Here is a 15,410-nt window from a genome sequence, read left to right as displayed (position 1 = left end):
GGCATGTAATTGTTTTACTTTGAGTTTTACTTGGTACTGTTGGATACTCCTGACCCAGACACTGATCGAAGACCTGACTCCGTAGCCCGGCCTGACCTCACAGGGTCCCAACATTGAGGCCCAACCAGTTCGAGAACAAGATCCTCAGGCGCACCCAAGGCCACACCTAGTGTCTAGGACTTCTCTGGACACACTCGCATACCTTCAGGAACAGCAGACCATCCACACCGATGCCCAGGCCCAATCGCAGGAAGCTACTTGCAGGCCAGCAAGTTTCTTGTGTAAGTGAGACTGAAACAACGCGATTTCAAGATCCCCCTGTCCAGCATGCTCCTGGCACATGGCCAAGCTCTTGAAAACAAGCCGGACAAACATGAAATTAGACTCAGCTACCAAAGAGAATTGAGAGACTCCTGTGTGCGCTGTTTTACAGAGACATGGCTCACTCCTGCTTCACCTGACTGTGCCTTACATCCTGCAGGTTTTTCAATCCACTAGATAGATTGCCAAGCATCCTTAGGCAAGGCAAAGGGCAGAGGGATCTGCTTCCTAATTCGTACCTCTTGGTGCTCAGATGTGGCAATCCTGGCAAGTTACTGCGCTCTGGATCCAGAATATCTAACGGTGAAGTGCCATCCCCCCCCCCCCCCCACCTGCTGTGGGAGTTCACTGCTGCTATCTTAACAATAGTCTACATTCCACCCTATTCGGAACAGTGCACTTAATGAAATATACACTGCTTCAGGTAGCCTTGAGGCATTATACCCCAAGGCCACCTTCATTATCGTAAATGACTTCAAACAGGCCACCCTCAAGAACGTGCTACCGAGATACCATCACACAGCTCCTGTCTCGTCAGTGGCCCAAACACCCTTGAACTTTGCTGCACAACCATTAAAGACACCTGCCACTCTATCCCCAACCCACATGTTGGAAAATCAAACTGTAAAGCTGTGCCCCTTCCCCTGACATACAAGCAAAAACAGAAGCATGAGAATCCACTACCGAAACACTCAAACTGTGCTAGCCTGAGGTAATGGACGAGTTTGTCGGTGACTGCCTGAAGTTGGTGGACTCATCCATATTCAACAATTCAGCAGCCAACCTAGATGAGTATGCCACTGCCGTTACATACTTCATCAATAACTGTGTAAAGGACTGTGTGCCAAAGAGTTTAATCTGAGTGTTCCCCAACCAGCAACTGTGGATGAACTGAGAGAAGAGTCCAGGTCTTAGGCTTTCAAGTTGGTGACCCAGACCTATACAGGAAATACAGGTACAATCTTCACAAAGCCATCAGGGACACCAAGAGATGATAACAGTCTAAACTAGAGTCCCAGACTAATCACACAAACACAAACATGCTGATTGTGGCAAAGCTTATACAATATAATGGCTACAAAACGAAGTCGAGTGGAATGGCTGACAACAGTGCATTCCTCCCCAAATTGAGCTCAATGTATTCTGTGCTTGTTTTGAACAGAAAGTCAGTGAAATGATGTCATCTGCCCTGACAGTCTTAGGTGCACCTGTACCCACAGTTACAGCTGCAGATATCAGATCAATCTCCTTGAGGGTAAACTCAGAGAAAGGATCTGGCCTAATAGAGTCCCCAGTGGCGCGCTGAGATCCTGTGTGGACCAGCTGGTGGGAGTATTTTCAGACATCTTTAACCTCTCCTTACTATAATGTGAGGTGCTTACCTGCTTCAAGAAAACCACAATTATCCTGGTGCCGGAGAAAAATTGGGCAGCGTACCTTAAAGACTATCGCCTGGTTGCTCTGATATCCAACATTATGAAGTGCTTTGAGGGGTTTCTCTAGCCTCCCAGATTTTCATCCACTACAATTCATGTATCATTGCTAAAGTCCACAGCAGATGCCACCTTCCTGGCCTTGTACTTATCCCTGGAGCATCTGGATAACAAGGACACCTACATGAGACTTCTGTTTATTAACTTTAGTGCTGCCTTCAACACCATGATTTCAACCAAACTCTGAAACCTTGAAATCTACTTCTGCTGCCACAACTCGCTCTTCGATTTCCCGACCGAAAGACTGCGACCATTAAGGATAGAATTTGCAAGTTGGTGGCAGGATAAGTCGCTCTATTCAGAGCTGCACTCAGCTCGCCAGTTTCTCCTCTCTGCAGTAATTCTACCCCTCTCCCCGCATCCCCTGCCCTTTTAGCTACCTACCTAAGGAGTTGGGTTGTGTGGCAGGAGCTGAACGTATGGGCCATCTCCTGCAGTGACGATGGATCGAGCATGAGCCAAAGCAATGGCAGCAGATCAAGAGCAGGCCGGTTTGGTGACAAGCGGACTAGTGAGGTAGCAGCTGTCAGCAGCAAGAGTGGGCTGGTGAGGTGGCAAGGGCTGACCTTTAACATGGCGGTGGGGGCAGCCTCCTGGGTGTCCTAGCAATTGGAGCAGTCTGTACCATTGTGGAGATGACACTTGAGTCACTGAGATCTAGACTTTTTTTTTCTCGCTTAAGATGATCTCACCACTGGTGCCCCAGAAGGCTGCATATTCAGCTCCTTGCTATACTCTTGGTATACTCACAACAGTGTAGCCAAATTCCACTTTAGCCCCATTTACAAATTTGCTGATGACACCACTGTAGTGGGTCAGATCTTACATAATAGAGACAAAGTACAGAGGAGAGAGAGAGAGAGAGAGAGAGAGAGAGAGACCTTTAGTAGCATGGTTTAATTACAACAACCTCTCCCTCAATGTCAACAAAACAAAGAAGCTGGTCATCAACTTTAGGAATTGGAGTAGGGAAACACCCCAGTCTGTATCAATGGTGCTGAAGTAAAGGTGGCTGAGAGCTTCAAGTTCCTAGGAATAAATATCACCAACAGTTTGTCCAGGCCCACGCACATCAATGCTACAGTCAAGAAAGCATAGCAATGCTTCTACTTCCACATAAAGCTAAGGAAATTTGGCATGCCCACAGTGACTCTTACTAATTTTATAGATGCACCATAGAAGGTATCCTGTTCAGATGCATCACAGCTTGGTATGGCAACTGTTCTGCTCAAGTCCTCGAGAAATTAGAGTTGTGAACGTAGCCCAGTCCATTACACAAACCAACCTTTCATCCATTGATTCTGTCTACGATTTCCACAGCCTTGGGAAAGCCGCCAACATAGTCAAAAACCTTCCCACTCTGGTTATACTCTCTTCAAGGTTCAAAAGTTGGAAAACATGTATCAAGAGGTTCAAGAACAGCTATTTCTCATCTGTTATCAGACTTAGGAGTATATTAGAGTTGACCTTTCTCTAGACCTTCTCAGCAGCCATAACACTATATCTATTCTGCATTCTGTTCTGTTAGCCTGATGTGAGGTATGATTTGCCTGGATAACTTTCAAAGCAATACTTTTCACTGTATCTCAGTACATATGATAATAAATCAAATCAAATCTGGCCTGCTTTGCCTTTTACAAAAGACTGAAAGGCCTGTAGTTTGTCATGGTTGCCAGCAGTGAATACACAAGGAAGTGGATGTGCTGCTGTACAGCCCCAAGCTACATCAGTGTCTCACTTGCAGCATATGCCAGCAGCTCTTTTGGCAACTACACTGCACATGTTTCAGAGTCTAAGGGGACCAGAAACAGAATTCGTCAGCCAGGGTTGCTTCAATACTTCACCAAGATCATTTATCTGACCTCAGACAGGGGGTTGGCCTCCACCTGTCAGGAGCTTAGTGCAACCTAAGTATGATGGTCCATGTCCTTGTAGTTCAGTGATTGGCCATATTCAATCCTAGACCATAAGACATAGGAGTGGAAGTAAGGCCATTTGGCCCATTGAGTCCACTCCGCCATTTAGTCATGGCTGATGAGCATTTCAACCCCACTTACCCACACACTCCCAGTAGCCCTTAATTCCTTACAAGATCAAGAATTTAGCATCTCTCCCTTGAAGACACTTAACTCCCCGGCCTCCACTGCGCTCCTTGGCAGAGGCTCACCACTCTCTGGCTGAAGAAATGTCTCCTCATTTCCGTTCTAAATTTACCTCCGCTAATACTAAGGCTGTGCCCACGGGTCCTAGTCTCCACGCCTAATGGAAACAGCCTCCCAGCCTCCACCCCTTCTAAGCCATGCATTATCTTGTAAGTTTCTATTAGATCTCCCCTCAACCTTCTAAACTCTAATGAATACAATCCCAGGATCCTCAGCCGTTCATCGTATGTTAGGTCTACCATTCCAGGGATCATCCGTGTGAATCTCTGCTGGACACGCTCCAGGGCTAGTATGCCCTTCCTGAGGTGTGGGGCCCAAAATTGGACACAGTATTCTAAATCATGGAGGTCAAATCCACCTAGTCTAAGGATCATGGGTAAGTCAGTCTGAATGCTGAGGATGCCACATTCAGAGGGCTGGGACCTTAGCAGCCAGGATCGTCTTCACAAGGCAGCCAGTGGTCAATACTAGGGATTGAGCAGTAAACGTCAAAGGGTGTTAACAGGGCTGTCCATTCAGTGTAGCAGAAAGTGGGGAAACTTGAGTCAGGAGGTGGGATGCTGTGATGCAGGAGGAATAATGACAACAAAGGGGGAAACTCCAGATAAAAGTGTGAGATCTGATACTGCATAGGAGCAGGGGTGGTAGTTATCGCGGCCATATATGAGGTATAATTTGAGGACTGAGAAGAAAATTGAGGATATTAACCATTAAATAAAATATTTGGATGGGAATATAGACAACCTGAAAACTGAGGGGGTTGACATGGACAGACAAGCAAAACAGGATATGAATGCTGCGGAATGGGGGAATCTTGATGAACATGTGGAACCCGAAGTTCCAGTACAGGAGTGTGACATCTTCAGTCAAATCGCAACTGTACAATGAGGAGCAAAAATGGCTGCCAGTAACAGTGAATGGAGGAAGCATTTTTGTTTGTTTCTGGGGGCAGGATTGACATCTTTGCACAAAGCAGCAGAGTTTGGGTGTCAACTGGCCATCATCCATCCTTAGAATGTGTGCTCCCTTGTTCAGAATGAATCCTCGTCTCCAAAGAAGTGTCACAATACAAGTGGCAGTAAATTTAGAACATGAATGGAGGCAAGGCCCTGATACAAAGCATTCAGATTAATGTTGGTCTCCATGATCTCCTTTTATTAATCTACCAAGTCTTGGCTACGTTTGGTAATGTAAGGGTTGAAGGATCCTTCAAATCAACTGCTGTTAAGGATGTTTCTCAGTGATTACCAATGTCACACAAACACACCTCCCAGCCTCCTTGCCATGTATGAAGAGGCTGTTTAACTCTGAAATGGTAACAATGTAAACAGGTCTTACGGCTAAAATGACAGTTGATTAAAAGTGCACACGTGCACGGATGTGAAAGTGTATTCACAATGATGTGTCACCCATGTTTCCATTGTACTGTCATAGCATTTCTTTTCCTTGCATTTTCACTGCACTAATGCCCAGTCCCAGAATCATTAGTTAGAGCCCATGTGTGGCCATGGTCTGTCAGGAGCTTAGTGCAACCTAAGTATGATTGTCCATGTCCTTTGTAGTTAAGTGATTGGCATATCAAATCCTGGAGGTCAAACTCACCTCATCTAAGGATCATGGGTAAGTCAGTCTGAATGTTAAGAATGCCTCATTCATATGATTTAGAGGGTGCAGATATCCTGAGAGCGGCCAGCCCAAACATAGGTTCACCCTTCGTGGATGAAACTTATATAGTTTTGATGGTTGCATAATGGAGGATGAAGTAAAGTTGCCTGGCAGCTCTGGAGTGCCTAAGAAGTAATTTCCTTTGAAGGGGTGGGGGATACCTTTTGGAATGCCTGCTGTGTGATTCAAGATGCATGCAGACTGGAGCCCCAGCACAGTGCTGATTACATTGATCGATCCCTCCAGCCTTCAGGTCAGTTTATTGAGTGCCTCTGACATACCTGCCTGTTGTTCCTGAGACACTCAATTTGTTTGATGTCAGTATGAGGCCAGTACATGAGGCATCTGCCTGGAGCTGAGCAGATGCCTGGTCTCTGGCAGTCCTCTGAATGTGCAACCCAAAGGAATGGTCCCTGTCCTGTCCAACCATCTCAAATAAAATCTCATCGGGAGGGCGAGGGACTGAATGTTGGCTAAACCACTTCCATTTTTGGCCTGGATATGAGACATTTTTCTCCTGCAGTGAGACAAAAGCAAGGATTGAATGAGGTGGAGTAGATGGGAGAGCTGTTAGTGATGATGCAGGATCAGCAGAAGTGGTGAGTTATCCCTGGTATGTGTGTAGAAAGTGCAGAGGGCAGGAAAGGTTTGTAGTTCAGGTGGGTGAGCATCATTAAGTAGAGATGTTCCATGCATGGTGAGAGTTGCGGACATTTGGTCTAACCGTCAGTGATTGATACTGTGCAGTGACAAAGATAGTGTGTGTGAGAAAACAGAGAAGATGGTGGCACTTATTTTTGTGGAGAACAAGCCCTTTGCCAATGAACAGGGAAGAAGATGGCCCTCCTCTCCATCATCCTGTCGACCAGCACATCCGAGTCCCTACTCTGAAGCAGAGTGCCAGTTGCCTTCCTATGACAACTGGTTGCCAGAAACAGCAGAGCACCAGCTAATGAAGGGCACTTCCTGCCTTTCCGGATTTGACACGGTGCTCCGCTGGGGTTTAGTGTAGGTGGAAGGTTCTGGCAACACCAGTGCTGCCACATCTGCTCACAATGTGGTCTGTTCTAATTGGGCAAATGAAGTATAGACTGAGTGACCGCTTCACAGAACATCTACATTCTGCTCGCAAAAAAGACCCTCAACTATTTGTTGCCTGCCATGTTCATGCACCACCCTGTTCCGTGGCCAACATCTCTGTCTCTGACTTGCTTCGGTGTTCCAGCAAAGCTCAACGCAATCTAGAAGTACAGCATCTCATTTACCACCTAGGGACCCCGCAGCCCTCTGGACTCCATATCAAGTTCACTAATTTTAGGGCCTAAACATTCCCGTGTCTCAACCCCTACCCCACATACCAGGCTTTGTAACCACATAGCCTGCCTTTACACACCCCCTGTTGTTAGTCACTAATAGTCCCCATTTATAACCTTACACCCTCCAAACCCGATTGTTATCAACTCCTTTGTCTGTCCAGCTGATCTTCTGTCTCTTTAGGCTCTATCCTATCATCTACTCCCTACCCCATTCCCCCTCCTTTCTTTCCCTGCATATAAACTGACATTTTCCCAGCCACCATCCATTCTGAGAAAGGGTCACCAGACCCGAAATGTTGACTCTTTTTTTCCTTGACAGATGCTACCAAACCTGTTGAGCTTTTCCAGCAACTTTGTTTTTATTCCTGATTTACAGCATCCACAGTTCTTTCGGTTTTTACCTATGGGAACATGCATTGCTCAACTTTGCTAAGTTTCCAGTGCGACATCACAAACCCCATTGAGTCACTGTTGTAATAAAGTTATGAAATACAATATGTAAAGATTTTTCTCTTTATTTACATTTTAAGAGCAATATAAGCATTGTTAAAATATATTCTAAAATTGCAGTGCCTTTCTGTTTATTGGGTGAGCATTTTATTGTTTTATAGAATATGTGCATTGTGAGGCATCATTTAAAACTCGTTTTATTGCTGTTGAGCAGGTGGTATTCTGTCACTGCAGTCTGTGTGGTGTATGGTACTAGGGACAATGTTCCAGGATTTTTAGCTAGCTACTGTGAAGGAGTGGTGATATAGTTCCAATTCAGGAATGTGTGGCTTGGAGGGGAACGTGCAGGTCTTGCTGAGAAGTCATTCACCTATCACCTTTATGGAGTTCAGGTCTTTGATGCACGTTTGGACCAAGGCTGTATAATGAGCTCTGGATTCGAGTGATCCTGGCAGAACCATGTTGTTGAGCAAATGTCTTTTATATCACTGTCAAATGACATATTTAGTTCCTGTACTGATGGTGGAAAATAAACGGGTGGCTGTACCCTGACCAGATTTGTCCTTTTTTATTGTAAACAGGTTTTACCTGGGCGATGTTCCGCGCCGCTGGATGAATACATGTTGTCGTTGTCTGTCTGTGCAGAGACAATATTTGGCTAGTGATATTGTTCAGTAATGACTTGTAGCTAGACAACCGTGCAACGTCATTGTAAATTAAATCAAACTGCTAGTTATGTTTTTATTGGCATTTATGTTGTTCTACATACAGTAGAGTTGGAGTGAAAATTGAAAGGTCAATCTTTTTGAGTTAAGATTATAAACAACTTAAGCTTTGTTTAATATTTTATTTTACCCCTTGTTTTGTGTAAGTATAAACATTGAGATTTGTGGGGATGGTATTGCCCTGGGGCTTTGGGTCCCCTTTTGTGAATGTGTCTCACTAATCTGTTTATAATTTGGATCTAAAGCTTGCTTTTGCCCAACATGTCCCATACTATTATATATCGCATTACTTGACAATAACCACACTGGAAATGTGCCTGACGTAATACATCGAATTCACTGTCAATGCATAGTTCACTATAGATAACCCTGCAGATGTTAACATAGAGTTATAGGTCAAACAGCGTAAAAACAGACCCTTCAGTCCAGCCAGTCCATACCAGACATAATCCTAATCCAAACTAGTCCTGCCTGCCTGCTGCTGGCCCATATCCGTCCAAACCTTTCATATTCATGTACTTATCCAAATGTCTTTTTAAACATTATAATTGCACCTACATCCACCAGTTCCTCAGGAAGTTCATTCCACATGCAAACCACCCTCCGTGTAAAACATCTGCCACTCATGTCTGAGTTATGACTATTGTCTGTTGCAGTAGCTACAACTAAAGGATATGTTACAACATTGAGAATTTTCTTGCTTTTAATTACATTTTGTACCGGTTCCCTACTTGGTATTTATACTGGCATTTGTTTCACAGTGGAGATCGACAGCGAGATCACAGCATCCATTACTATCCCTTTCGTATGACGACTTATCTCACAAAGGTGCGGGTATCTGAAGATGATGATGACCAACTCTGCTGTCTATTACTTGCTGAAAGAGTGCACTCAGGCTATGAAGGTAAGTAGTTCTGATTCTGTATAACATGCTGTACACAGCAGCACATAAAAAGAGAAAGGTTCCTTCAAACCACTGAGTCAGGACCCCCTCCTCATTAATTTCCTGAGATAAGTGACTATTAGAGGAGAACAGAGAACATTTTACGAATTATTATCCTCAATTTGGACCAATTACTTCTCATATGGGATTTGCATAACTAAGCGCATAAGGCATACGCAGCATAATGCACTTGACCATTTGTTTCGCTCCAAGTATATCTACGTTCATTAGCATTTCAAACAAGCCGTCCAGCTCTTATTTCAAAAATACACTTTATTCATCAAACATTTTTATTTACATATCTAGTCTCTAAAGCATTCTGGTTCTGTGTAGTCTTTGCATATGGAGAACAAACAAACAAACATTGAAGTTTGAATTTCGCGACAGTTCTAACAAATGCAAAGGCATTTCTTACTTATGCAGGATACTATTTCCATACATTTGAGGCAACAAGAGGGTCCGGTAACTGAATGAAACTCCATTGTACTTCGGCCAGAAGACCTTAGATGGTGGCCTTGCCCCACTGCAACCTGGCGACAGCTGCCTCAGGTTTTAATGTGCCTCCCAGCAGGTAGCCCTGGACCTTGGAATGTGCCAGTCTGCAACACTCCGGTCAAGGTCAACCTCTTGCTGTGGAAGACCAACAAGTTTTGGGCAGATCAAAGGGTAACTTTGACCGAGTTGATGGCCCTTCAAATGCAGTCGATGCTTATCTCGGTGTATGAACCCAGGAACAGATCGTGAGCATGGAGTCCTGCATCATGGTGCGGCATAGGGAAGCACGGTGACTCAGTGGTTAGCACTGCAGCCTCACAGTGCCAGGTACCCGGGATCGATTCCAGCCTCGGGCGACTGTCTGTGTGGAGTTTGCACATTCTCCCCATGTCTGCGTGGGTTTTCTCCGGTTTCCTCCCACAGTCCAAAGATGTGCAGGTTAGGTGGATTGACCATGCTAAATTACCCATAGTGTTCAGGGGTGTATGGGTTATAGGGGAATGGGTCTGGGTGGGATGCTTCAAGGGACAGCATGGACTTGTTGGACCAAAGGGCCTGTTTCCACACTGTAGGGAATCTAGTCTAATCATGGAGCTATTCAGGATGTACTTCAGTAAGAACCACTGCACCTCTCTCCAAACTTCCTCTCAGCCATCCAGCCAACTGACCTAACCAGTAATATTTCCACAGTGGCTGAGGTTACCATGAGGGACCATCCTCCTAAGTCTCTCCCCTCACCTGAGGCGTGGTGACCCTTGCGTTAAGCTACCACCATACATGTCTCTATAATGAGAGAGCAGCTCTATAGCCTGGTCTAACTTTGACTTTACTGTTTTTTTTAATGTATTTTTATACTCATTAGCTTGTTGTTAGCTGTATATCATGTTGAATTTGAATATTCATCACCTTGCTAACAAGCATGCAGAATGAGGTGGAAACCCATCGCCATAAGTGCATCTACAGTGGGGCCTCTAATATGTCCCCAGGAATGGTAATATTGAATTAAATTAGCTGCTCTTGGCCAGGTCTGCTACATTCCTACGCACATCATTAGTACCTTAATTGATGAATAAAGCTACTTTTAAATGACTCTTATTGAAACGCTGCTGGGACCATCACTTTCCTTCCAGCAAACCTCTTGATATACAAGATTTGTGCTGACTGTTCTGACTCCTGCATTGACCAGAAATTGGAGAGTAACAGGATGGAGGGGTTTGTGGGGAAATCCCACAGAACTCCTCGTCAGATCAATTTTGCATATACTGTGGATAATAGCTGGACGTCCTGTAAGATCTTGTGGGAAAATGAGATTGGCTGAAAAGCAGGTCAGTGGAGTTGAGTGAAGCTATCAACCATCTTTTTAATTTGTTGAAGCTTTGCTTTGACATACCTGACTAAAATTCAGTAGTTTTTCTTTTGTCTACGTACAGTCAGTATGCAGAGTATAGGATGTGAAACATTTTCAGTGTCACACAGTTCCATATTAACAAGACTGCAGTGAAAATTTACCTGTTATTGATCAGCAGTGTAGAAAACCATATTCTGTCAAAACTGATGTGTAACATTCTGTAATTTGTGATTATTGTCTGTTCAGTAAATTATTATTTTAGATTTAAAGTTGTTTTGTACAAAGTTATTTTATACAGATGCTCCATTGAAATGTCTATTAAACATGCCTTACAAGTATTTGTGTAAAGCCATGGACATATGAATTGCTGGATTAAGCTTCTTGCTTTTTAAAAGACTTTAGTTCCGTAATGCTGTATGAAGCAGTTAAGACTCAGAGTTCTGATACCAGGATAATTTAGCCAAGTGGACGTTAAAGTAGAAAAATGATTTTAATATTACAATGTCTTTTTTACGTCTGCCAATCTCATTGAAGAAATCACTTATTTTCAGCACCAAGAATTCCTCACGACAAGAGAGTTTTTACCACGACACACACACCCAGCTGCGTTTTCCAGGATGTTGATGAGAGGTATGAGTTTTCGAAACAATATGCATGAGAAAAAAATATTCACAGCAGCTTGAAAGCCTGGTGCTTTTTTGTTAAAACTGAAAATTCCAAATTTTTAAAGTCTCACTAGACTATGTGAAACGTAGTTCCCAATAAGTGGGTCTCCTGTCATGTACGCTGTGAAAACTTCTGTATACAGTTTGTGATGCCCCCCATAGACCAAATAGTGTATCTGGGGTGTTTGCATTTTTAATAAAAACTGTATACTTTTGAATAATTTAGATGTAACTATCTATCATTCCCAAAGAAACATTTTATTTAACTGTTTTCCCCAAATTCCTCTCCTTTTTAAGCTAAGTGCAATGTTCCTACTTTACATTTTGTGATAAAGTACATCATGGAGGGCAAGGAGGTGGTGAATATATTTTGAAGGATACAAAATGAGGTGTATACTATCCCAATTAGGGAACACAAAATGTTCGTTTGGAAACCAAGTTTGTGCTTCCTTTCAATCTACGCTTTTTATAGATTCTTGATTACAGTCCTGTCTGTCTGGATTTTGTTTTTTGTTCATTATTTTTGCAGCAAAGCAAGGAGTTGAAAGTTTAAGAATATTGTAAATGAGTCTTGTTGCAGAACACAAAAAAGTTCAATTTTTCTTTCAAAGGGCTGTTCCTTTGCTGGGTTACTTGCCTCAGGACCTCATTGGAATGCCTGTGCTGATGCATCTGCATCCAGATGATCAACATTTGATGCTAGGCATTCATAAGAAAAGTAAGTTTATTGATGCTATCTCTTTTATGATGACCAATGTGACTTTTCCCTATATGCTTGGTTTAACTCTGTGCTATGGATGTCAGCTGTGCTTCCGAAGGAAAAAATCATACATGCCGACTGTGGCGTGAGCCACATTGTTATTTTTATTTTAATTTGGCTAGATTTTGATCATTTTTCTGGGGATGAAGAAAAACTGAAGTAGTTAGAGCATTCACAACAGCTCTGTATGTTTGTGTAAACAAATGATGAAAATGCCAAATTAAACTACCTTGAGGTAGACAAACTACACTTCACATTCTTCTTAGCTGAGGGTGATCACCCCCTTCCTAGAAATGGCCAGCGAGTTGTGTTAGGTAACCCCCTGTTTTGGAAGGAGAGGTGATGATTTTTTATTCATGCTAATGGCATTATGGTTCATTGCAGCTAGAAGCTGGAATTTGTGTAACTGCTGGAAGCATCTGTCTCCCCAAAGAAATATGAAGAAAGTTTTGATTAAAAATTGAATGAACTGCAGATGTTGTAAATCAGGAACAAAAGTGTTCATCGAGCTCCACACTTTGTTATCTTGGATTCTGCAGCATCTGCAGTTCCCATTATCTGTAATCACAAAAGCAGAAGTCGCTGGCAAAGCTCAGCAGGTCCGGCAGCATCAGTGAAGGAAAATCAGAGTTAAGTTCTGACGAAGGGTCACGAGACCTGAAAGTTAACTCTGATTTTTCTCCACCGATGCTCTCAGACCTGTTGAGCTTTGCCAGCAACTTCTGTTCTTTGCTCATGAAGAATGATTGTTCCATTCACCACTGTCCCTTCTTTCCGATTCCATATATGATAACCATATAGTTTCCAAGCACCTCAACGATATACTGCCAGCAGAAATGCCAATCCTTCTAATTGTGAGAATTGAAAACTTGAATTTCTAAAGGAGATGCATTGAAATGTAATGAAGTAAAATTCCAGTTGATATTTTGCTTCAGATTATCAGCCATGACCTGTTAATGGGTAGAAGAAATTCAGAGACCTGAACATTCTGTTGTTGCTATTCCTGATCATATGAGTGATCATAAATTGGCTATTTTAGAAGAAAGGGATGGGCAGCCTGACAAAATTCTCCATTATAACCTTTACATTTGTGCAACTTGTAAAGAAACTGTTAAATCTTCATTAGCCATTTGTCCCTTTTTAATGGCAATCTTTAAATAATTGTTGAAGAAGGTAGTAGCTTTGTTAAAAATTGATGTGCTGAATTCATGGCATCTTTAATGCTGCAATAGAAAACAGTTGTTCTGTGTTTTATGCATTATAGTTTGAGTATTTATTGGATTGTCATTATTGAGTTACCATATAAAGACATTTTTAAAAAATTTTAAACATGGCTTTCCTTAAATTTCAGTATTGAAACACGCTGGGCAACCATTTGAACATTCACCTGTCCGATTCTGCTCTCAGAATGGGGAATATATCACAATTGATACCAGTTGGTCAAGTTTTGTTAATCCATGGAGCAGAAAAGTGTCCTTCATTATTGGAAGGCACAAAGTCAGAACGTAAGTATTATTTTTGTGGAAATTGTTGGTTTGATTGGACTTGAAATTTGGCCATGATTTTTTAAAAAAACAGTTAAATTGAGTCGGAGGATTAAAAAAAATTGGATATGACCAATAATCAGCTACAGGAATTATAATGCACTAAAAACCTACGCCTATTCAAAAAAGTACAGGCAGCATGCAAACATTGCGCAGCCTGTTAATTTAGTTGATCATGCACCCAATATCAAACATGCTGTAGAATTGCTGCATGCCTCAGGAAGAGATCCAAGTTCACATGAGGCTAGATGCACTTGAAGCATCACATGCATTTCATCAAGCCAACCTTCATCAACAGTCAGAGATAATGGGAACTGCAGATGCTGGAGAATTCCAGGGTAATAAAATGTGAGGCTGGATGAACACAGCAGGCCCAGCAGCATCTCAGGAGCACAAAAGCTGACATTTCGGGCCTAGACCCTTCATCAGAGAGGGGGATGGGGTGAGGGTTCTGGAATAAATAGGGAGAGAGGGGGAGGCAGACCGAAGATGGAGAGGAAAGAAGATAGGTGGAGAGGAGAGTATAGGTAGGGAGGGGATAGGTCAGTCCAGGGAAGACGGACAGGTCAGGGAGGTGGGATGAGGTTAGTAGGTAGATGGGGGTGCGGCTTGGGGTGGGAGGAAGGGATGGGTGAGAGGAAGAACAGGTTGGACTGGTTTTGGGATGCAGTGGGTGGAGGGGAAGAGCTGGACTGGTTGTGTGGTGCAGTGGGGGGAGGGGACGAACTGGGCTGGTTTAGGGATGCAGTTGGCAGATGTGCAGGTGAACCTCTGCTTAATGTGGTATACTGCATCCACTGTACCTGGTGTGGCTACCTCTACATTTGGGGAAACCAAGCGGAGGCTTGGAGACCGCTTTGCAGAACACCTCCGCTCAGTTCGCAACAAACCATTTCCAGTCGCAAACCATTTCCACTCCCCCTCCCATTCTTTAGATGACATGTCCATCATGGGCCTCCTGCAGTTTCACAATGATGCCACCCGAAGGTTGCAGGAACAGCAACTCATATTCCGCCTGGGAACCCTGCAGCCTAATGGTATCAATGTGGACTTCACCAGTTTCAAAATCTCCCCTTCCCCAACTGCATCCCTAAACCAGCCCAGTTCGTCCCCTCCCCCCACTGCACCACACAACCAGCCGAGCTCTTCCCCTCCACCCACTGCATCCCAAAACCAGTCCAACCTGTCTCTGCCTCCCTAACCGGTTCTTCCTCCCACCCATCCCTTCCTCCCACCCCAAGCCGCACCCCCATCTACCTACTAACCTCATCCCACCTCCTTGACCTGTCCGTCTTCCCTGGACTGACCCATCCCCTCCCTACCTCCCCACCTATACTCTCCTCTCCACCTATCTTCTTTTCTCTCCATCTTCGGTCCGCCTCTCCCTCTCTCCCTATTTATTCCAGAACCCTCACCCCATCCCCCTCTCTGATGAAGGGTCTAGGCCCAAAACGTCAGCTTTTGTGCTCCTGAGATGCTGCTTGGCCTGCTGTGTTCATCCAGCCTCACATTTTATTATCCTT

At 43.8% G+C, this 15,410-nt stretch overlaps 1 protein-coding gene across 3 annotated transcripts in view; it reads left to right on the top strand.

Moving 5' to 3' along the window:
- per2 (period circadian clock 2) overlaps window positions 1–15,410 on the top strand; it is an 88,076-nt gene that overhangs the window by 34,944 nt on the left and 37,722 nt on the right. For all 3 annotated transcript variants that reach the window (XM_048542355.2, XM_048542356.2, XM_048542354.2), the window contains 4 exons: window positions 8,894–9,036; window positions 11,470–11,548; window positions 12,195–12,301; window positions 13,695–13,848. In XM_048542355.2, the coding sequence (XP_048398312.2) occupies window positions 8,894–9,036; window positions 11,470–11,548; window positions 12,195–12,301; window positions 13,695–13,848 (483 nt within the window). The remainder of the gene's footprint in view (window positions 1–8,893; window positions 9,037–11,469; window positions 11,549–12,194; window positions 12,302–13,694; window positions 13,849–15,410) is intronic.

This window comes from Stegostoma tigrinum, chromosome 14, assembly GCF_030684315.1.
Source record: "Stegostoma tigrinum isolate sSteTig4 chromosome 14, sSteTig4.hap1, whole genome shotgun sequence".
Classification (NCBI taxonomy): Eukaryota; Metazoa; Chordata; class Chondrichthyes; order Orectolobiformes; family Stegostomatidae; genus Stegostoma; species Stegostoma tigrinum.
This window is presented reverse-complemented; position numbering and strand designations above follow the sequence as displayed.